We start from the raw sequence: 22,715 nt of genomic DNA, 5'->3' as shown, positions 1-22,715 counted from the left end.
TAAGGCCCTCACCAAGCAAAGAATATGGTGCTACCAAAGCCCACAGGACTGTTCATAGTCAGAGGCCGTGGAGGACCCCAGCAGAGCAGGAACAGACTCACAAATCACCACTCCCTCGTCCTGTGGTCTCCCCGAGCTCTACCCCACCCAGAGGCAACCAAGAAAGCCCAGCAGGTAACCATTTACTGACCACTAAATTGCCGATGACCATGACCATCATGAAGACAATCAAGCACATGGCCTGTCCTGCCACTTCCATACAATCCCACATGGTCTCAATCCATTCCCCACACAACACACGGAAGACAATAAGGAAGGAGTGGAAGAAATCGTGCATGTGCCAGCGGGGTAGCTCACACTCCGGACTGATCTTGCAGACACACTCCTTGTAGCTTTTGCCGAAGAGCTGCATCCCCACCACGGCGAAGATGAACACGATGATGGCCAACACCAGGGTCAAGTTCCCCAAGGCACCCACTGAGTTACCAATGATTTTTATCAGCATGTTCAGAGTGGGCCAGGACTTGGCCAGTTTGAAGACTCTCAGCTATAAAAAAAACCAAACCAAAAAAAAAAAAGACACTGAGTTGTGTCAGAACTGCCTGAAAAACAACCAGCTTGTATTTTATGCAAAGATGAGCCCAGGCTGAGGTCGGTGGGAGCAGGGAATGTTTGACCTCTCTTGGAATTTGGGCTTGTGTATTCTGCACTCAGTCACCCCATACACACGGGTCTCCCTTCCCCAAGGAAAAGTCACCCTTGCCTGCCCAAATGCAACGAGCTGTCAGTCAGAGCTTGGAAAGGGAAGTTGTGAAGTAAGAAGGGACCACAAAAATGGCACCGTTTCGTTGCTGTCCTCCCCAAATCCAGAAAAAAAGTGGGTTTTCCCTTTTCTCACGCAAACAGGGAACATTTCTCATGTAAAGGGAACGGCTGGAGCTGTGTCAGGGGAGGTTTAGGTTGGATCTCAGGAAAAGGTTCTTCCCCCAGAGGGTGGATGGGCACTCAACAGACTCCCCAGGGTCCCCAAGGCTGCCAGAGCTCCAGGAGGGTTTGGACAGTGCTCTGAGGGACAGGGTGGGATTGTTGGGGTGTCCTGAGCAGGGCCAGGAATTGGACTGGATGATCCCTTCCAACTCAGGAGATTCCATGACTCTGGGACTCTAAGCTTCCTAGCAGTTCCATGACAGCAACACCGGAAAAGAGCTGGAACTTGGAATACCAATCGGAAAGATCGCAGCACGGAAAGTCCTTCCACATCCGCCAGGCTCAGCTCCATCAAACTCAGGGAGACAATAAACCCATCAAAGATGTTCCAGCCCTCCTGGAAATAATAGTAGGGATCCATAGCAATGAGCTTCAGGAACATTTCTGCCGTGAAAATCCCCGTGAAAACCTGGAGTGGGGAGGAGAGACAGACAAAGAACAGGCAAAGAGTGGCTTTGTTAGTGTTTTGATCCTCAGGCTAAATCTTGAGGGTGCAATTTGTTCTAAGTTTAAGTCTGTATCAACAAGCTCTGCATTGGCACAGCAGGAGCAGATCCAGGGGGAGCCTTTCCCACCCCTCCCTTACCAGATTTCCTACGGAGAGCACGTGCTCAAACTGGGGGGTCATGGGGTGGTGCTCCATGGCCATGAACAGCGTGTTCAGCACGATGCAGATGGTGATGGCCAAGTCAACAAAAGGATCCATGACAATCAAGTTCACGATCTCCTTCAGCTTCATCCAGTAGGGGTGGCATTCCCAGATCAGGAACGTGTTGGCGAATTTGTACCAGCAAGGGGGACACTTCCTCTGGGACTCCTCCAGCTCTACGGGTACAAAACAGAACAGGGGTCAGGCTTCACCTCTGAGGCTGAAGACAAAGAGCTACAAAGCCATGAACCGCAGGACCACGGCCACGACAGAAGAGTTGGGTCCAGTTTTGGGACAGGTTGGACATTAGGAGGAATTTCTGCATGGAAGGGGTGGTCAGGCCTTGGAAGGGGCTGCCCAGGGAGGTGGTGGAGTCCCCACCCCTGGAGGTGTCCAAGGAAGGCCTGGATGTAGCACTCAGTGCTCTGGGCTGGGGGACAAGGTGGGGTTTTGGAGGGGTTTTCCAACCTCAGAGATTCTGGGATTCCATAATTTTATGATCACACTGAGTTTCTCTGCCTCCTCCTCTGTCCCTGCACAGGAGCTGCATGACCCCTGCCCCAGGTCACCAAACCTGCAGCTCTAACCCTGAGCTCCACCTGAGCTTTATGATTCAATGCAAATTGCTCCAAATGAGGGGCTATATTTAACTCAGAACTGATCAAGGTAAAACAGTTTAAACCAAAGTTACAGATTCTAAGCTGCCTTTGGTGCCAGTTTTTAAATAACTGAGATGAATTCTGTGCTGAACACGGCCCTGGTCTAAAAGAGGAAAGAGATGACATAATGCTGCCAAGGATTTTCAGCAGGAATAACCTGATTAAGACAAACCACATCCATTTACAGAAATCAAACACGATGCCATGTCCATTTCTTATTTTTTTTTTTTTACACTGCCTTATTTCAAGTGCTTGGGGAGAGGGAATCCAACTGAGGAGTTCCGCCCTCTCTTTGTTGACTTGCTGTGGTTCCAGTCAGGCTGTGCAGCTGTGAATGCTCAACTTTTATTTCTCAGGGGTAGAGGGAAAGGACCACTGTGCTCTCCTTCCCATTGGTTCTCTGGTTGCTTAGTATTTAGTTGCCTTGGAATTTGGGAAGTTAAAAGGAGGCCCGTGGCTCTGGAGCCCGTGGGCGGTTGCGCAGGAGGGAAGCGGCAGCAGAACCCTGCTCTGCTTCTAAGTATATTTAGTTTTCATACAATTTTATTGCAGGAGACAGCAGGAATTTGAGATCATCAACCTCATGTGGCTGCTGCTCAGAAATTCTTGCTGGTTCCTGCATAACACGTTTGGAAGTCACATCTCCATGTGCTGTCCCTTCCAGAACTCCCAGCAGCCCCTTTCCCTTCTGACAGCTGCCACACTGCAGCTCTCAGGGTGGCTCCAGCCCTTTTCTCCCATGGACTGCAGCAAAGGAGGGTCTCTCCAGCCCCTGGGAGATGGTCCAGGACAGATCACCTGGAGCAGACTTTGTCTCACCCCTCTGACCTGTGCATTGTCATTAGTGTAAAGTTACAGCTCTTTGCTGCCTTTACTTCCACTTCTCTCTAATTCAGATGCAAAACTAAGTAAAATAAAGCCTAACAAACACTTCTGCCTCAATAATGACTGAAAAGGAGAAGGTTTAGGCAAAACCCAGTGCATGAACATGAACTGCCTGAAGGCAGGGGGAGCTGAATTCCATAAATCCGCAGGGAATCTGCCAGGTGCCCCTGGCTCCAAACTGATCTATTTGGGGTCTGTGCTCCCCACCCTACACCCCTCAGCACCCCCCTTACAGACCTCAGAGTCCCAGAGAGGTTTAGGTTGGAAGGGACCTTAAAGCTCATCCCATCCACCCCCTGCCATGGGCAGGGACACCTCCCACCAGCCCAGGTTGCTCCACCCTGGAATGGGACAATTCCAGGGATGGGGCAGCCACAGCCTCTCTGGGCAACCTGGGCCTGGGTTTCCCCACCATCACAGGGAGGAATTTCTTCCCACTATCCCATCTAACCCTGCCCTCTGGCACTGGGAAGCCATTCTCTGTGTCCTGTCCCTCCATCCCTTGTCTCCAGTCCCTCTCCAGCTCTCTTGGAGCCCCTTCAGGCACTGGAAGGGGCTCTAAGGTCACCCTGGAGCCCCCCAATCACACTTACCCTCAACAAGGGTGTTGGTCAGCCCGGTCATGACGCTGTTGGTCCGATCCTTCCTTCCGTAGGACGCGTTCACCTGATCCATGGAGACCAGGAGAGACCCACCAGGTTTCTTTCTAATCTCAATTTCAGTTGTACCCTGCAAAATGCAGAGAATGATTAATACAAACTCTTGAATCTCCCCAGAATTTTTACACACCCTCAGCCCACAAACGTGGCACTTATTTCATATTTTCACATTCTATATTGTCTATATCCTTTATTTCTCTATTTCCTGTTGTCCTTCCCACTTTCCTACAACATCTAAGTGGTCAAACCAAAACTCAGGCCCTCGTTTCTGCTGGCCCAGTGCTTTGCAGCCTTAGACAAACTAAGGATTATATTTCAAAGGACATTTCCAAATGTTCTTTAAAGAGCTACTGCAGCACAACATCATTTACTCTCTGTGCTCCAACCCACCACCTGGGCAGTGACTCCTTCACCAACCCCGTTGGTCAGAGGTGAACTCCACCCCAACCTCATCTGAGCCACCCAAATTAATAAGGTTTATTATTTAACTTAACAGTATCAGCATTTATTTCAAAATCTGCACCTGAAAATTAGGCTGCAAGAAGCTCAGCCCCCACCCTGGAGAGCTCGTGGGGATTCCTCCCACTCCAGCCCACGATGCAGCTGATTTTTCCAACACACCAGGGATGTGAAATCCCCCCTCATTCCACCCTGGGAAGGATCACCCTGCTCCCCTCCAGTCAGAGCTGGCACCTCAGTTTCCCTTTCCAGGATTGCTCTGGAAAAGCCCAGAAAATCCTGGGCACTGACAGAGAACTGGGCTTTTATTCCCCCTGTGTAGAGTCAGTAAAATAACAGCTAATTAATAGTTTCTCTCCACACCATGCAGGTTTTACTGCTCCCACCACATCCAAGCTGTGCTAGAAAAGAGGATTAAATACTGAAGTAAAATCCTGTATAAACGTGGTAACAAGGGTAGAACAAAACCAGGTAGCAACTGATGCTCAACAGAACTAATTAAGGTCAAACAGGTTGCAAAAACTCAAATAATTTAAAAAATAGCTTGGAATTTATAGGCACAGTAACCAGATTTTCCAGAAACAATTGACTCAGGTCTCTCTCCAGTGATGTTGTTTAATCAAATCCAGATTCATCTGCGCCCCACTAAGTGATGTTCTATTTCTGGAGCATTGTTTCTCTCCTGCATCCTGAAATGCTGATCCACTAAAAGGTTTCTCAACAACCAATTCATTCAACTAATCACAAAGAGCCACAGTCAAGGAGAACCCAACAATTAAAAAAAAAGAGTAGTTTGAAGAATCCTGATTTCACCACCAGCTCCCCTTGCAAACCTCAGCGAGAGCAAAGAGATTGGTTGGATTTCCCTTTAATCCCCCAATATTTTCTCTCCCTGTGGAGAACATTCCCAACAAGCTCTGGGAGCTGGGCTGGTTTTTCCCACTCCCGTGCCTTGAACAGCTCTGTAGGTTCCTGCTATTATTAGTCCTTTAATTAAGGACTCAATTCCAAGCCTTCCTCCTCCAAGGAAGCTGGAGGGGGCGGGTTGTGGAGGGGAAGGAGGGAAAGGGGCAGTGGAAGCTCGGGGGGTTGGGGAGGATGGACAGACTGGGCTCCAGTTCAGGAGGAGGAGGAGGAGGAAGAGGGAAAAGAGGGTAAAGAGGAGAGGGAGGAGGGGGAGGAGGAAGTGAAAGAGGAAGGAGAAGAGGAATGGAAGGGGAAGGGGAAAAGGAGAAGGAAGAGAAGGAGGAAGAGAAGGAAGAAGAGGAGAGAAGAGGAAGAAGAGGAGAGAAGGAAGAGGAGGAAGAGGATAGGGAAGAGGAAGGGAAAGAGGAAGAAGAAGAGGAATGGAAGGGAAAGGGGAAAAGGAGGAGGAAGAGAAGGAAGGGGAAGAAGAGGAGAGAAGAGGAGAAGGAAGAGGAGGAGAAGGAGAAGGAGGAGGAGAAGGGAGAGGAGAATTAAGAGGAGAAGAGGAGAAGTAAGAGGAGAGAAGGAAGAGGAGAGGAGGAAGAGGAGAGGAGGAAGAGGAAGAAGAGGAAGAAGAGGAGAGGAGTGAAGAGGAGAAGGAGGAGGAGGAGAAGGGAGAGGAGAAGAGAATTAAGAGGAGAAGAGGAGAAGTAAGAAGAGAGGAGGAAGAGGAGAGGAGAGAAGGAAGAGGAGAAGAAGGAGGAGAAGGGAGAGGAGAAGAGGAGAAGGAAGAGGAGAAGGAGGAGGAGGAGAAGGGAGAAGAGGAGAAGTAAGAGGAGAAGAGGAGAAGGAAGAGGAGAGGAGGAAGAGGAGAAAGAGGAGGAAGAGAAGGGAGAGGAGGAGGAGGAGGAGGGAGAAGAGAAGGGAGAACAGAAGAGGAGAAGTAAGAGAAGAGGAGAGGAGGAAGAGGAGAGGAGAGAAGGAACAGGAGGAGACCCCACCCCGTGCTCTGAGCTCAGGGACCCCCTCCCACCGTGCCCCCCCTCCCCTCTGACCTCGGGCAGGATGCGGCCCCCGGGCATGCTGGAGGGGGGCCCCCCGATGAGGGACACGACGCCGTTGCAGTCCACGGTGCTGTTCCTCTTGACGTTGCGGCGCAGGGCGGGGAAGATGCGGGAGGAGCGGCTGCCCTGGCTGTAGCCGCTGTAGCCGCTGTAGCTGCTGCGCCGGTCGCGGCCGCGGATGGGGATGAACAGCGAGTCCCGGCGGCCCTCGCTCTCCTCCACCGTGCTGTGCTCGTCGTCGGCGAACTCGTTCTCCGAGCCCGGGTCGCGGAAACGGCCCTTGTAGCTGAAGATGCTGCTCCTGCTGTTGACGCGGGAGAGGAACGGGGAGCCCGGGATGCTGAGGAGAGACTGGGGGGGAAGGGGGAGGACAGCGGGGTGAGCGGGACGGGGACCAAGGGCTGGGGTGGTTTCACAGACTCACAGGGCGGTTTGAGGTGGAAGGGACCTTCAAGATCATCTCATTCCCACCTCCTGCCATGGGCAGGGACACCTCCCACTAGATCAGGTTGCTCCACTAGATCAGGACACTCCTGGGAGTGTCCCCTGGCCTGGGACACTCCCAGGGATGGAGCAGCCACAGCTTCTCTGGGCAACCCGTGCCAGGGCCTCCCCACCCTCCCAGGGAGGAATTTCTTCCCAATATCCCAATTTCTTCCCAATATCCCAATTTCTTCCCAATATCCCACCTAACCCTGCCCCTCTGGCAGTGGGAAGCCATTCCCCCTTGTCCTGGCGCTCCAGGCCCTTGGGAATAGTCTCCCTCCACGTGTTTCCCTCCCCTCTCCAGGTCTGCACAGACCATCACCCCTCACTCCTTGGCTGCACTGGGAGAGCTGCTCCCTCCTGGCTGGCTGAGCTGGCTCAGAGAAGGAATTAACTGGCTGGATTCCCTTCCCTCAGGAACAATTCCTGCTGGGGGAAGTGTGTGTGAGTGCTCTAAACCTGGGCCCTAAGTGTCCTCCTGATCTGCTGAGAGCAGATCCTTGGACATGCTAACCAGAATCTAAACCAGAACACCATCCTGACCTCCAGTAAGCACAAAAACCAGTGAAGGAAGTTAAAACTACCTGGTTCATGATGGAAAACTTCCTTCCCAGCCTGTTATCGGGCAGCCTGAACGCTTTCCTCCTCATGCCATCCTCGGATTCTGACTTGAACACCTTCTCAGTGTCACACTTCTCATCTCCCTCCGACAGCTCCTTGTCCTTCCGCTTTTTCCTCCGGTTCCGACGCTCCTTGGCGCTCTTGGAGCTGAGTTTGGAAATCTCTGAGGAGCTCCTGGACATCCTCCCCCCACCATCATCCTCCACAGCTTCTTCAGAGACCGTCCCAGCTGAGGTGACCATGGCAGCAGCCTGAGGGGGGAGGCAAGAGAAGGGAAAATAAATCACATCTTTCCGTGATTAGTGCTCCATTTCCTGCTTGGAGGAAGAGTTTGGCTCAGTGCACGTGAGCACAAGTCCAGCCCAGGTTGCTCCAAGCCCCATCCAGCCTGGCCTGGGACACTTCCCACAGCTCCTCTGGGAAATCCATTCCAGTGCCCCACCACCCTCACAGGGAGGAATTTCTTCCTTTCTCACCTGTGCCTCTTCCTGCTGCTTTTTCAGCTGCTCCAACATGGCCTTGAACTCTGCCTCCTTCTGCTCTGCCTCCTCCAGCGTCGCCTGGTTCTGCTCCTCGTAGGCCATGGCCACCACGGCCAGGATCAGGTTCACCAGGTAGAAGGACCCCACGAAGATCACCAGCACAAAGAAGATCATGTAGGTTTTTCCTGCCGCTCGTAAGGTCTGGGAGCGGAAAACAACGGCAGAGGGATCAGAAGAGGGAACGGGAGGAGACCCCAGGGTGACACCCGACGCGTGAGCCGGCCCCGAGTTTCTTGACCTGGATGTTTCTGAGGAAATCCAGCAGTGCTGAGAATTTCAAGCTCAGCGCTTCCCCTGCAGAGCGCTGGAAGCTGCAGGTTGAACACAAAAGGTGACATCCCCCTTCCCCTCCGGAGGGAACATCCAACAGGTGCAGACTGAGAGGGGTTCGGAGGCACAGAGTGAAACCCAAGGCTCAGGCTCCCTCAAAACGACCCAAAGCGAGGAAAAAGCCACTTCATCAAGTCCCCAGAGCACCCTCAAGTCACGAGGGGAACCTGTGCCCTCCAAAGGGCCTGAGCACCTCCTGTGAGCAGACCTGGGCTCCCACCACCTCCTGCAGCGGGTGCTGAGCTTCCTCCAGAATTAATTCACAGCTCAGCTGGACCCACCAGCCCTTCAGGACTCCAAGCCCAGCACCTGCTGCCAGGTAACATCCCCTTCCTCCTCCAACCCAACACCTCACTGGGCAGCTTCTCCTTCAGAGAAGAGGAATGAAACAAAGCTTCTCCCGTTCCCCTTTCCTGGTTTATCCCCGAATTCTCACCGTGGGAGAGGCAGAAGGGAAGCATTTACTCACTAATTGATACAAGTTTTCCCAGAAGTCCTGAGTCATAAGGCGAAATAGAGCCAGGAAAGCCCAGCTGAAGGTGTCGAAGCTCGTGTAGCCGTAGTTGGGGTTCCGTCCTGCCTTCATGCACGTGTATCCCTCTGGACATTGGCTGGGGAGGGACAACAGCCAGGTCAGGGCATGGAGAGGGACAAAAAGGCACCAGCTTTGGCCAAAAGCGCCTTCAGAGCTGAAGGTCGGGGGGAAAAAACAACTGGAGGCCACAGCATGAGGTGAGTTCCTGTTTCTGAGCCTCCACCCCCCCTTCTCTGGTGATCCCTAAGGTTGGATTCAGAGGGAAATGGTGCCACTGGCACCACCTGCCCCCTGAGGTGACGTGGAAAACCCACTGCACCAGCAGTGCATTCCCAGTTAGAGACAGAAATTATTGAAAGCTGGTGAAATAACACCAGAACCAACCAAGGAAGGGACAGGGAATATTCCAGAGGTTTTTGCCAGCATTAGCCACCCATCAACAGTGAAGGTCAGCACTCACCCTGCATCCGAGCTGTTACCACAGAGCAAAGGATCTGGGGCACCAGGAATGATGTAAAAATTTGCTGAAGAGGGTGAAAATGAGGAGATTACAAGTGAATATGTATGGAGGTAGAAGATTTAACAGACTACAGCACCATAAAACCCTCCACCCAAGAACTCCTCCCCCCAAATCCCCTGCTGAGAAATTTATCTGTAAAAATACATTTTGGACAAACTACTCAGCTCAAAGAGCACGGCCAAACTCTTTAAAAGGGTGAACCCCACCAGAAACAGCCTAACTGGGTTCTAAGAAGCTGAAAATTCTCTGGGCACGGGGGGGGTTTTTCACTGCACACTGGAAATGGGGGGCACCTCCCTGAGCTGAACAAGGAGGTTTTGGGGAGCCTCAGAAACACCTACACATGTTGTTGGTGTACTCCTCCCAGTCGAAGCCCCTGGAGCCGTTATCCAGGAAGGTCTCGTTCACATTAATTGGCCAAATCACACACTTGTTCCTCAGGTTGCCCATGAACAGCTGGAGCCCAATGAGGGCAAAGACACTGAGGCAGAAAACTGTCAGGATCATCACGTCCGACAGCTTCTTCACCGACTGGATGAGGGCACCCACGATGGTCTTCAAGCCTGTGGGGAGGGAAAGGAGACTGGAAATCACTCCTGCAGCGGGAAAACACACTGCAAATCCCTCCCAAACCATCCAGCACCTCCTAACACCTCCAGGGGGGGAAAGGTCCTGGCTACAAACTGGGGGGGCTCCCGGGAACCCCCGTGTGGGGTTGGGTTTTCCAGCTGGCACAAGATCGGGATGGAGGGACCAGCTGAGGGGTTTTGTGGGGAGTGACAGTCAGAACAACCCCAAATCCTGCTGTTTGTCCCTGAGGATGCCTGAGCTTTGCAGCCAAGCTGAGGGATGTGCTGCCCTGCACACAGGGGGTGTCAAACAGGGATGTTAAAAGCAGGATTTGCTGCCACAAACCCCTCGCTGGCACGGGCTGCGACAGCTCACAAAGATCAAACACCTTTAAACTCTCCCACCTCGGGTTTCTCCTGCTCATCTGAGCTGTCCCAGCATTTCCCTTCCCTGTCCCAGCACTTCCCTTCCCCCCTGTGGGAGCTGAATTTTCCATTTGGATGGATTTCACCTGGTGCTTTGGGATCCCTCGGGATCCTTGATAGACTCAGTACTAAAAGTAAGCTCAGGCATAAGCCAAGAATCCTTTTGGTTTCTCAAACCAGCCTGGTCTGTGAGAGGAACCCCCTCAGAAGGGGGGGAAGAACTCAGCACTAATTTTTAGGAGACAGGTCTAAACTAGCAAGAGTTTTGGAGGCAGAAGCCACACAGATTTAGGGCCCTTTAATCAGCCTTTCTGGTGTTTAGTAGGATAATTCTGTGACTTGTAAATGAGCAGTGAAGGGAGAAAGGAGGGAAAAAAACCCATAAATCACAGATCCAGCTGGATTTGGGGCCAGTCAGATCCAAGGCTCTGGCTGAGGCCACAACAACATCCCACAATAAACCCCTGACCAGAATCCTTGGTCCCCTCCAACCTTCCCCTTCTGCACCACCAGAGGTTTGAGCCATGTCAGGCACATAAAGATCCATAAATACATGGTTATAGATACATTCCTTACAGAGGAATAATTTTTAAAATGTCGTTTCCTTCCATTATCCCAACTTTTCCTGGATGCCAAAGCCCTGCCCCGCCCCAGAGCAGGTTTTTGCTGTTAGTTCTGGCAGACACATCACCCCCATGCTCATCCCACAGCTCTGCTCTGCTCATGCACCAGCCCTTGGGTTCCTGCTTGGGATGCTGCTCCTTCAGAGGAGTGCAGGAAAAGGGGGGGTGGAACCAGGACAGAACTGGCAGCAGGAGAGTTCTGGCTACAAACCAGGAACACTCCAAAAAAACCCCACAACTCCAGCAACAGCAGCTCCAGGTTTTCCTGGGTCCTGTGTGCTGCAGGTGTGACAGAAGCGTGTCCCCATCAGACAATTCAGTGTAAGAACTTCAAGGGCCAACAGGGAAAATCTCTTGAGACCATCACAGTTTCACAGGGACCCCCAAGCCATAAAACCAAAGCAGTACTTTGATGTTTTAGCTCCCAGGAGCCACAGTCTGCTCCTGTCACACAGATCCACGGAGACCATGGAATTCTGCCCAGGGGCAGATCCTGGAAATATTTCCCATTTTTTATCTTATCTCAAAACCACAACGAATCCCAATTACTGGTAGAAGGTGTAGTCAGCACTCAAAGCACTAAAACAAGTTTCTCAGTAGCTCAGCACAGGGTTAAAATTCCCACTCCATGTGCTGAAGCAGAAGGGGAATCCCTTTCGATTTTAATATTCAGTGTGTTCTGGAAATCCCTTTCTGCCTGTGAAATGACAGCAGTAAAACCCATAAAGAGCACTTCATGCCTTCACATTAAATAACCCAAAAGGCCAATTACCCAAGTGCTTTACATTCCTCCTGTTGTTAGTCCCAAAATCGAGGGGGGTGAGGTTTGTGCTGCAGAACCACACCCGGACAACCCTCCCCCAGAGAGGGATACAACACCCAGGGTTTGGGCACTTCCAGGTGTGTTCAGTGTCCCCCAACGCCCAAACAGGGTCCCCTCGGCTGCATGTGGCAAATCACCCTTTTAATTAAATCAGAATATGCAGCAGATTGTGCCTTTGGTACCAATCAGGGCTGTGCTGAGCTCAGCAGGGCTCAGCCCCCCCCTCCCCTCGCTGCCATTGGAATTCAATTCCATCAGTTTGGAGTTCTGTGGAGGGAATGATCCAGAACTGAGCTGTCCTGCTCCCTTCCACGGGAAGACAAGGCAGCCACACAGTCAGGAACCAGCTCCTTGAAGCTGCACCATCTCCACTCTGCTACAATTAAGGAAGCAGAACAGGCAAATCTGGTTCCAGCAGGGATGTTTCCCTCTGAGCCAGGCAGTCACCCCCTGGAGCAGGCTGAGGGAATCCCAACTGCACATCAGGCCTGCCCAGGGCACTGCCAGCAGCAATTCCCAGGGATCTTTTCTCTTTAATATCCCCAGACATTAAGGAAGGCTCAGCAGGGACATCACTCCAGCACGTTCTCATGGGGTGCAGGGGAAGCAGGTGCCACATCAGAGCATCATCACCATCATCATCATCATCACCATCATCATGCACAACAGGCAGGGGCAGCTGATGGGGTTGGCAGTCTGGGATGGGCCCTACAAATCCACAGGCTCTTCCCTGGCAGCCTGAGGAAGCAGAGCCAGGGAATGTGTCATGGAACAGACTCCAAAGGACCTGCAGAGCACTCGAGGGGGTTATTTTGGGTGCCTGCCCTGAGACAGGCTGAGCACCTGAAAACCTGCTGAGTCCTGGGAGAGCTGAGCCTGGAGCCTGACCTTAAAACTAGGGGCACCTGTGAGAAACCACCCACATGAGGCTTTTCTGTACAGGAATTCAGGATCAGGAAGTGGTTTAGGCCAGGCTGGATGGAGCTTGGAGCCACCTGGTCCAGGGGAAGCCCTGCCCATGGAATGAGATGAGCTTTAAGGTCCCTCCCAACCCAGACCATTCTGGAATTCTGGGATTCTCAGTCCATAATCTGTGTGTCTCACAATAAAAGAAGGGCCCCTGCTCGCCCCATGACACACAGATGAGTTAAAGGTCTAGAAGCAGCTTTGGGAGGCTCAGCCCTGCCAAGTCCAGCTCAGGAAATGGGCAAAAGGTTTTAATCCCAGTTGGGCAAATCCCTGAGCCAGAAACTGCTCAGCCTGAGGGGGAGCCTGAGCCTTCATTCACCTGCAATTAAACTTCGAGCCTGGCTTTAATTGCAGAGATGGGCACACCAGGGATGTACACAGGGACAGAGGAGTAAATAACAGCCTGTTCACCCCATGATTTGGTGGCCCAGAAGCCTTGATTTCAAACTGTTCTGTCACACAGACTGCAAACCCCATCCCAAAAAGCCCAGTGCCATTCCTGAGGAACAAGCAGTGCAGGGAGGGAGGGGAGGTGGAGAGAGGAGACACAGCCCAGCCCCTGATGCCGAAGGGTTCTCACCTGGAATTACAGAGATAGTTTTCAAAGCTCGGAGAACTCTGAAAGTTCTCAATGCTGAGACATTCCCAAGTTCCACAAACTCTGTGACATATCTGCAATGAGGGAGGTCACACACAAAAAAACACCATGACAATACACACACCAAAATAAAACAACAACTACAGACAAAGCAATACATCACTCACAGGGGCCTGTACCCGACAGCTAAAACACCAACCGGGGCCTTACCTGGAATTACAGAAATAGTTTTCAAAGCTCTCAGAACCCTGAAAGTGCGCAGAGCTGAAACATTGCCTAGGTTTACAAACTCTGTTATATACCTGCAGAATTAAACCAGAGTTAATGGCACCGTTGGGGTCACCTCCCCCTGCATAAATCGTCTGCTTGCAGGACACAGCTCGGGATTTAAAACGCTTCGGGGCGGGCAGGGAGAAGAGAGAGACAGAAAGTTGTGGAGGTAAAACCTGGTTTAAGTCTCTCCTCTCTGCAACCAGCTGGCCCTGGTGCATGGGTGGGTACCTGGATCCTCACCTGGAATCATGGAATATCCTGGGCTGGGAGGGACCCCCAGGGATCATCCAGTCCAACCCCTGGCCCTGCACAGACACCCCAACAATCCCACCTTGTCCCTGGGAGTGTTGTCCAAACCCTCCTGGAGCTCTGGCAGCCTTGGGGCTGTGCCCACTGCCCTGGGGAGTCTGTTGAGTGCCCAACCACCCTCTGGGGGAAGAACCTTTCCCTGGGATCCAGCCTGACCCTGCCCTGGCACAGCTCCAGCCCTTCCCTGGGTCCTGTCCCTGCTCACAGGGAGCAGAGGTCGGAGCTGCCCCTCGGGAGGAGCTGCAGCCCCCGAGGAGTCTCCCTTCAATCTCCTCCAGCTGAACAAACCCTCAGCTGCTCCTCCAGACCCTTCCCCATCCCTGTGTCCCTGCTTTGGACCCTCTCCAACACCTTTACATCTTTTTGACATTGTGGTGCCCCAAACTTCCTATACAGGACTCGAAAATTCAACATCACCTCTGCAGAGGGCAACTGTGGAAGTGTCACATCTGTGAGGAGTCCTGGTGACACCACCCTAAGCATCCTGCTCTGGTGGAAGGTGTCCCTGCCCACAGCAAGGGGTGCAACTGGATGAGCTTTAAGGTCCCTCTCAAACCCAAACCATTCCAGGATTCCATGATTTTATGATTCCTCAGTTCGGGGGTTTCAGGTATATTTGCTCCACTTCACGTTTTTAATAAATCATGATCATCTTTTGCTCTGATTAGCATCCTCCACTTTCATTAGCATCCTTCATTTTAATCAGCATCCTTCATTTTAAATCCTTTATGCTCCTGTTTCTGAGCCACAGGTAGGTTTGATCATCCCCCTTTTCCAAGGGGATAAACCCAAGATACACAGAGAACATGTTTAGTGCAAGGCACCAGAGTTCTATTTTACCCCAATTTAGAGAATATTTCCTCTGTGCTGTCTGGGGAGAAACTTTCAAGTGCTCTGAACCCTTGGAAATCTGGCTCCTGAGCCTTCCTACACGATCCCTGTTCCCTCAGACCTTGGTGACCACGGGAGCCCAACAATGTGCACCTGCAACATCCCAAAAATAAATGTGAAAGGGGAAAAATATCTCTTCCACCAGCAACTCAGAGACCACTGACATGGACCTGGTTTCCATCAGCAGGACTGAGCCTGAGCCAGGATCACCTCAGGGCAATAAGGAAAAACCCAGAAATAAGGAAAAAACCAGTCCTGATGGGACTCAACATCCCCCTGATCCTCAGTGTCAGCCACTGGAGCTGATCTGGCACGAGAGGAAAGAAGGAGGAAGGAAAATTCCTTCCTTGGGGAATGGGTTTATGACCACAGTAATTAAGGAGTTATTAATGGGTTATTAGTGGGGTAATGACTGTCCAACCTCCAGCTGCAGCCCAGGAATATTTAAAACCCCAGCCCAAGGAGGAAGGAGAGGTAGAGACTGGGATTTAAAGGTATTTGGCTCCTGGTCCTACACTGAGCAGCCCCTCTGGCACGTGAGCCATCGAAAAATCTCCATTAACAAAGGCAATTCCCTGAAAATCCTGGTTTTTCTGCAGCAGCAGCTCCACAGTTTAGAGCTGAGATTCCATCAGGCTTTAAAAGCAGGCCAGAAATCTCCTTTTCCTTTACAAACCTCCCCCCCTCTTCCCCCCCGAGCCCGGAGATAACCTGGAAACTCGACTCACGCCATCATGATGACGCTGAAATCCAGCCAGTTCCAAGGATCCCGCAGGAAGGTGAAGCCATCTATACAGAAACCTCTGGCAATGATTTTCACGAGTGACTCGAAGGTGTAAATCCCAGTGAAGGTGTACCTGGGGGCAGGGGGAGAGAGACACGGGCTGAGAACCGCCGGGGAAAAAAAAAAGGGCGTTTTGGCCCCCGGGAAAATGGGAATGACAAACCCTCCCAAAGGGCTCTGGGGGGTGATGGGTCCGTGCAAAGGGGCAGGGGGAGGGACAGGGAAGGAGCTCAGAGCTCTGGGGGGGTCTGGCAGCACAAGGGTTGGTACTTACTCCACGTTCTTGGACCATTCGGGCGGGTTACTAAAAGTCATGAACACACAGTTGGTCAAAATAGTGCACATAATGATCATGCTAAATACTGTGGGGCAAAGTCAAGGAGCAAAGGGACACGTGCTGGCTCTTTACATCCCCCTCTGGGCCCCAAAAATCACGGAGTGCAGGAAAATGCAACCCTTTCCAGGCATAATAAGAAGCCGAGATGCTTCCAGCACTCGTGGGAAATAAGGTTATTTATATATTATATACTAAATATAATATATAATATACAACATATATAGTATAATATATAATATTTATATATATAATTTCTATACTGTACAATATTTACAATTTATATACTATATATATACTATTGACATATATATACTATTTATATGCTATATATACTATTGACATTATATATATACTATTTACATATTATATATACTATTGACATATTGACATATAAATATATACTATTTATATACTATATATACTATTGAAATACTCTATATACTACTTATATACTATATATACTATGTACATACTTATATATATTATTTGTATACTATATATACTATGTACATACTTATATATATTATTTATATACTATATATAATATGTACAAACTATATATACTATTTATATACTATATATACTATGTACTATATATACTATTTATATACTATATATACTATTTACATACTATATACTATTCATATACTATTTATATACTATATATACTATTTACATACTATATACTATTCTTATATTATATATACTATATATACTATGTACATACTATATATATATATGATTTATATACTATATAATACATTTATAGTATAGAAATAGTATTTTAAGTCACTCTTTAATTTATTTTTTATTTTCCAGTATGTCTTAGTAATTAAAAAAAAAAATCCCAGGCCTAAAGGAAAAATGTCTCCTCAAATAATTCCAGTTGTTCAGTAACATGAAAATCTCTTGTCTGCTCATCCAGCCCGTGGGAAAGCCACAGACACCAGGATTTAGCTTGGAGAAAATCACAGGAGTCCTCCCAAAGCTGTCTGTGTGTGTTTGGGAGCTGGTGCTGGGGACTGACTGGAGGAGGTTGCAGCACAAATTCCCCACTGGAAGTGGATTTTAACACTCAATTATTAGCCCAGCAGTGAAATCCAGCTCAGATCCGAAGCTGCTCGGCTCCAGAATTATTTAAGGAGACTCCAAGAGACCTCGGATGGAGACCCAAGAGCCTCCAGCAGCATCTTGGGCTCAGCCTGACAATCTGCATCCCTTGGCTGCAGCCCAGGGGGAGGAAAAGGCCACGAGAACTCACACAGAGCCACAGGAAACATTCCCAAGTCCACTTGGAAAAGATGGAAAAGCTTTTTCTCCCCCTGAGAAGCAGGAATGGAGGGCACAGGAGCCTCTACAGCAGCAACTGAGGGTGTTTCTGCTTTAGAGCCACCATCTCAAATAAATAAATAAACAGGGCAAAGCAGCTCAGTCAATAAGAGACATTTTTTTCCTCCCAATAACACCATCAACCAAAAGCCACTGGAGCTGCCTGAGCCCTGCAGAGGAACGTTTTGGAAAAGCTTTGCCATTAGAAGGATGTTTTAGAGATGCCAAAAGAGCAAGAAATCACTGTCTAATTACAGACAAGGTGGCTCTGGCTCCTTCTCCGGATAATAATTCTATTTAATATTTAGTATTTTTTAAAATCTGTTTTAGTTCTATTCAAGCATTTCAGCAGCTGTTAAAGGTCAGCTCCTCTTCACATTAAAAACACAACCTTAAATCTGTTCCAAAATTTATCCACGGGTGTGGGATGGGAGGATGGACACAGGGAAAATAAAGACGTTTCCTTCACTGGATGTGGCTCAAGGACACTGACTTTTCACACAAAAAAAGCAGTTTTTTGTGCATGTTCTGAGGCCAATCCACCTCCCTGGGTGCAGGACTGTCATTCACAGATGGGAACTGAGCAAAAGACAATTTGGGAGGGAAGAGATTTGACAGGGAAGAGATTTTCAAGGAACACACAAAGGCAAAGAGAACTCGGTAATAAAAAGGATATGAATGTATCAAAATTTTAATAGCTATTCTTCTAAACAGATTAAAAGGACTTAAAATGTACAAGGCAGGTGTGGCACTAAATCGGAAGAGTGTTTTCCCTCTGTTTAGTACTACAAAGGTCTGCAGAGAAACAAAGAGAGAGAGAGTTAATGCAGGAAAATCAAAGCAGGGGTTGTAGTCATTTAAAAAAAAAGGACAAACAATTTCCATAGGAAAAAAATAGCATTTTCTTTTAAAGAATAATCTTCTTTATGAAGCTCCCATTAGGGTGAGACATACCAGGCCATCCTGGACATCCCTACCAAGACATCCTGGACATCCCTACCAAGACATCCTGGACATCCTCACCAAGACATCCTGGACATCTTCACCAAGACATCCTGGACATCCCTGTCAAGACATCCTGGACATCCCTACCAGCACATCCTGGACATCCCTACCAAGACATCCTGGACATCCTCACCAAGACATCCTGGACATCCCTGTCAAGACATCCTGGACATCCTCACCAAGACATCCTGGACATCCTCACCAAGACATCCTGGACATCCCTGTCAAGACATCCTGGACATCCTCACCAAGACATCCTGGACATCCTCACCAAGACATCCTGGACATCCTCACCAAGACATCCTGGACATCTCTACCAAGACATCCTGGACATCCTCACCAAGACATCCTGGACATCCCTACCAAGACATCCTGGACATCCCTACCAGCACATCCTGGACATCCTCACCAAGACATCCTGGACATCCCTACCAAGACATCCTGGACATCCCTGCCTGGACATCCTCACCAAGACATCCTGGACATCCCTACCAAGACATCCTGGACATCCCTACCAAGACATCCTGGACATCCCTGCCTGGACATCCTCACCAAGACATCCTGGACATTCCTGTCAAGACATCCTGGACATCTCTACCAAGACATCCTGGACATCCTCACCAAGACATCCTGGACATCTCTACCAAGACATCCTGGACATCCTCACCAAGACATCCTGGACATCTCTACCAGCACATCCTGGACATCCTCACCAAGACATCCTGGACATCCTCACCAAGACATCCTGGACATCCCTACCAAGACATCCTGGACATCCTCACCAAGACATCCTGGACATCCTCACCAAGACATCCTGGACATCCCTGTCAAGACATCCTGGACATCCCTACCAGCACATCCTGGATAATTCTACTCCAAGCATCCATTTCAGCAGAGATTTCAGAGCAGAAGCCAACCCTCCCATCCAAGCCAAGTTTTCCTCTCCCACAGCCCTGTTACCCCCACCTAAGAGAGCAGAACTGAGGCCCAAAGTGCCCCAGGACCAGGAGCCAGGAGCGGATCCGGCAGCTGAGCCCTCACCACGAGCTCCAGCCCCTCTTCAGGGCACAGCCTGTGCCTCCTTCCCAAAGAACAGCTCCCACAGGGAATCCTGGTTTTACAGGACAGCAGCTCAGCTGGAAAGAGAGACTGGCAGGTGATCAGGAGGAAAAGGTGGTGGCAGAGTCCCCCAGCCCAGCAGACACAGGTCACCCCCTGCCCCACCCCGGGCACAGCCCTGGGTCTCCCTGCCCTTAATTAATCAGAGAGAAGCTTGAGATTTGAGGTTCAATTCCTTATCCAGAACCTGTGGAACGACTCCTGTAAATGGGAGGCAGAATCCCACAGCCTTACCCCACAGATCCCTCAGTCCATCTCCCCACGGAGCACCGGGAGCATCCCAGGCACGAGTGGGTGTGTGGGCACTTCATTCCAGCACACCCAAAGCACCCAGCACCGACTCAGAGGGCAGGAAGCAACTTGTGTGCCCTGAGAAGCCAAAGCCCTTTCCCTGGCACCATTTGTCCCGTTTTTATTCTCTCCTGGACTCGTCTCCAGCCCCCCTGGCTGGCACAGCCCCCAATTCCCAGAGCCCAACCCAAGGGAATCCTGGGGCTCCCTGCCAACCCCGGCTTCCCCAGGAGACTCCTCTTAGGAAATCTGTCATTTCCCTCCTCGCAAGGGGAACGACGTGTTTGAGCTCGTTTGGCTCAATTAGACCATCGAGCAGTAAATTATTTTGCAAAGGAAACCAAAATCAGGTTGTGGTTCAGCACGGAGGGAGAAAGCCTCGTTAGCAGAACCACTAATGCATCCCCACCAAAAGCACTTTAAAGACAGCCCTGGACAGCTCTTCAACTGCAGCATCATGAATTAATGACCAGATCACCTTGGCATGGAACAACCTTCTAAAGGGCCCAAAGTTTTGCAGAACTGCCATTACAAAGTGCTCAAGGGACAACCCAGTTCTAGGAACCAGCTCATTTCCCTTCCCTGACACCACAAACTTTCCAGGACTTGAATCCCATTCCTTTTTAAACCTCTTTTTAAGGCTCTGGAGCAGGACACTGGGATGCTCCCGGGCTCCCGCCGTGTCCTGAGCTCCTGACTCTCCCACATCTTTCCAGCAGTGACACCTCTGATGTGCCTGTGCTGAGCATGATGTGGGGCCAGGTGAGCTGGACAAAGACCTGGGGACTCCACCACCTCCCTGGGCAGCCCCTTCCAGGGCCTGACCACCCTTTTCCAGGAAGGAATCCAAGCTGTTTCATCCCACTGCCCACCAACCAGGAACTCCACGTTCTGCTTTGCCCTCTTAGTCCCTCCCCTGCCCCGTGTCCTCGTTTCCTCTCCGTGCTCTGCACACATTTCTCCTTTTAGACCACAAAACTTGTGGAGTGGTTCCTGCCTGTAAAGCCCATCCCCCCTGGGCCTTCCAGCACAACCCTCACACCAATAAAGTGCCCCAATTCCAGTCTGCTCATCGATTCCGACGGTTCCGAGATCCACCATTCCCCTGTGCATCCCATAAAATCCTGGGTAAGCCTCCCATTGGTCTCATCAGTAGAAAGAAAAGCCCAAAAAGCCAAGAAGTGTTTGGCAATTTAAACCCTCTCTTAGCTTCTCTTTCTGCTGCTGACATATCAAAACTCCATTTCGAAATGGCTGCGAGCTCTTAAAACGTTCGCTGGGTCCGGGCCAAGAACATCCTTAAGAGCTTTTAAGATGTGCTGAGGCAAAGCTCAGAACTCAGAGGAAGGTGATACCTGGAAAAAGGCACTTTGCACTCGGTTTAAGAGGTGGTTGTGCCTGGTTGAACCTCCCAAACTCTCAGTTTGTTGTTAGAGCTGCGAAAAAACCTCCGTCCGCTTTAGTTCCCTCAGAGCCCCCGTGTTAACAAATCCTTGGGAACAGGGCTCCTAAGGAGGAGGAAGATTCCCAGAAGACGGATTTTCTAAATTAATCTGCAAGATGGTGCCTGTGCCAGAGGAGCAGGACAGAGCTGATGGAGGGGTGGCAGCTCTGGGAAGCTCTGAAACGCTTCTGCTTCTTGTGGGTTTAATTCCAGGCGGTTCCGTGGCGGCTGAAGGGTGAGGAGGGGAGTGGGCAGGAGATTTCAGAAGGCAACAGCTTTGGGAACAGCCTGGGAACATATGGAAGCACATTCCTGCAGCAGCGACACCGGGACGGGCTGACACTCGGCGCTGAGCAAGGGGGAGAGCGACGACTTCCCGGTGACACCCCGGGGCAAAACTGCTGGAAAACTCATGGACAGGGAATTCGGGCCCTCTGAGGGCTGAGGAATCACAGACAGAGTCAGAGCAGCCCTGGGGGAGAAGGACCTGGGGGGATCTGGTGGGGGAGAGGCTGGACATGACCCAGCCCAGAAACACCCCCACGTCGATGCAAAATATTTCTCAAGTCTGTTTTGTCTCACAGAGTTGTACTTTCTAACACAGAAACCCAATTATTTAATATTTAATTTCCCCTTCCCCCAAAAGGGGACAGATTAATTCTTCCTTACTAACTTACTCTTCACCACTGAAAAGCTTGTGGGGGAAAAAAGTATCTGCTATGTTTTGTTCTTGCTTTAACCTCTTGTTTCAAGCCAAATAGTGGGAAAAAAAACTTGACTGTTTTGGAATTTAGAAAATAAAACATTCCTGAAAGATATATTTAAAAAAAAAAAAAAAAGCAGATGGTTCAATATGGAATATTGAGAAACTGATTTGGAATTTAATTTTAACAACCTCTCAATCTGCCTGTGCAAGGAAATCCATCCTCTCTCCAATTCCCCATCCTTCCACCATCCCCAGTGGTGCAGATTTAGGGGTGGCAGCAGAGATTCCATCACCTCCCTGGCCCTGCCACACTCAGCATTCCCTGATCCCAGCTGGGATCCTCGGGGCTGGATCCACTCACAGCCAACAGCTCCATCCCACTCTGCCTTCCCTCTGCCCCAGAGAGGGCAGGACTGACAGGGATTTCACTTCCCTTCCTTCAACCTTCTCCTTTCCCACTTTTCCTGCTCCTTTTAAGTCAGTTGGAGACACAAAGTGGAAGAAAAAAACCTCATTAAGGAGGACCTGGAAAGCAGGGGCTGGGGCTGCTCACACTGGGAGCTCTCCTGAATTCTGCTGGAACAAGGAAGTTCACAAGGAAGTCCTGGCCCTTGGGGGGTTTTAACTGAAATATTTCCAGTTGGCACAACAAATATCATGGCCAATATTGCTTCAGTGTTGGAAGGTCTGGAAAAGGCACCGAGACCCTGGAAACAAGTCCAAAAGGCTGATTTCTTGAGGTGGTTCTGACTCTTCCCCCTGCTTTGGGGACTCCACTGGAAGGCAAAGCCCCGGCAGAGCCACCCCCTGTCCCTGCAGACGTCACATCCCAGGGCCAGACGTGACTCCTGCAGCTGGGCCCTCCCATCCCAGAGATTTTCCCGGGCCCACAGAGCCAAGGTGACATTCTGGACCCG

At 50.3% G+C, this 22,715-nt stretch overlaps 1 protein-coding gene across 2 annotated transcripts in view; it reads right to left on the bottom strand.

Annotated features, from left to right (window-relative positions):
* The window catches only part of SCN8A (sodium voltage-gated channel alpha subunit 8), a 53,605-nt gene that overhangs the window by 18,020 nt on the left and 12,870 nt on the right, over positions 1–22,715 (bottom strand). The window contains exons 3-16 of one of the 2 annotated variants that reach the window (XM_064638925.1): positions 17,911–18,028; positions 15,842–15,932; positions 15,512–15,640; positions 13,521–13,612; positions 9,644–9,865; positions 9,243–9,306; positions 8,717–8,858; positions 7,852–8,058; positions 7,339–7,626; positions 6,260–6,619; positions 3,774–3,909; positions 1,574–1,812; positions 1,223–1,396; positions 191–547 (exon numbers count right to left, since the gene is read on the bottom strand). In XM_064638925.1, the coding sequence (XP_064494995.1) occupies positions 191–547; positions 1,223–1,396; positions 1,574–1,812; positions 3,774–3,909; positions 6,260–6,619; positions 7,339–7,626; positions 7,852–8,058; positions 8,717–8,858; positions 9,243–9,306; positions 9,644–9,865; positions 13,521–13,612; positions 15,512–15,640; positions 15,842–15,932; positions 17,911–18,028 (2,619 nt within the window). Of the gene's footprint in view, positions 1–190; positions 548–1,222; positions 1,397–1,573; positions 1,813–3,773; positions 3,910–6,259; positions 6,620–7,338; positions 7,627–7,851; positions 8,059–8,716; positions 8,859–9,242; positions 9,307–9,643; positions 9,866–13,292; positions 13,385–13,520; positions 13,613–15,511; positions 15,641–15,841; positions 15,933–17,910; positions 18,029–22,715 lie in introns of both variants that reach the window. The other variant, XM_064638926.1, reaches the window with a different exon arrangement.

Source organism: Pseudopipra pipra, chromosome 30 (assembly GCF_036250125.1).
Source record: "Pseudopipra pipra isolate bDixPip1 chromosome 30, bDixPip1.hap1, whole genome shotgun sequence".
Classification (NCBI taxonomy): Eukaryota; Metazoa; Chordata; class Aves; order Passeriformes; family Pipridae; genus Pseudopipra; species Pseudopipra pipra.
This window is presented reverse-complemented; position numbering and strand designations above follow the sequence as displayed.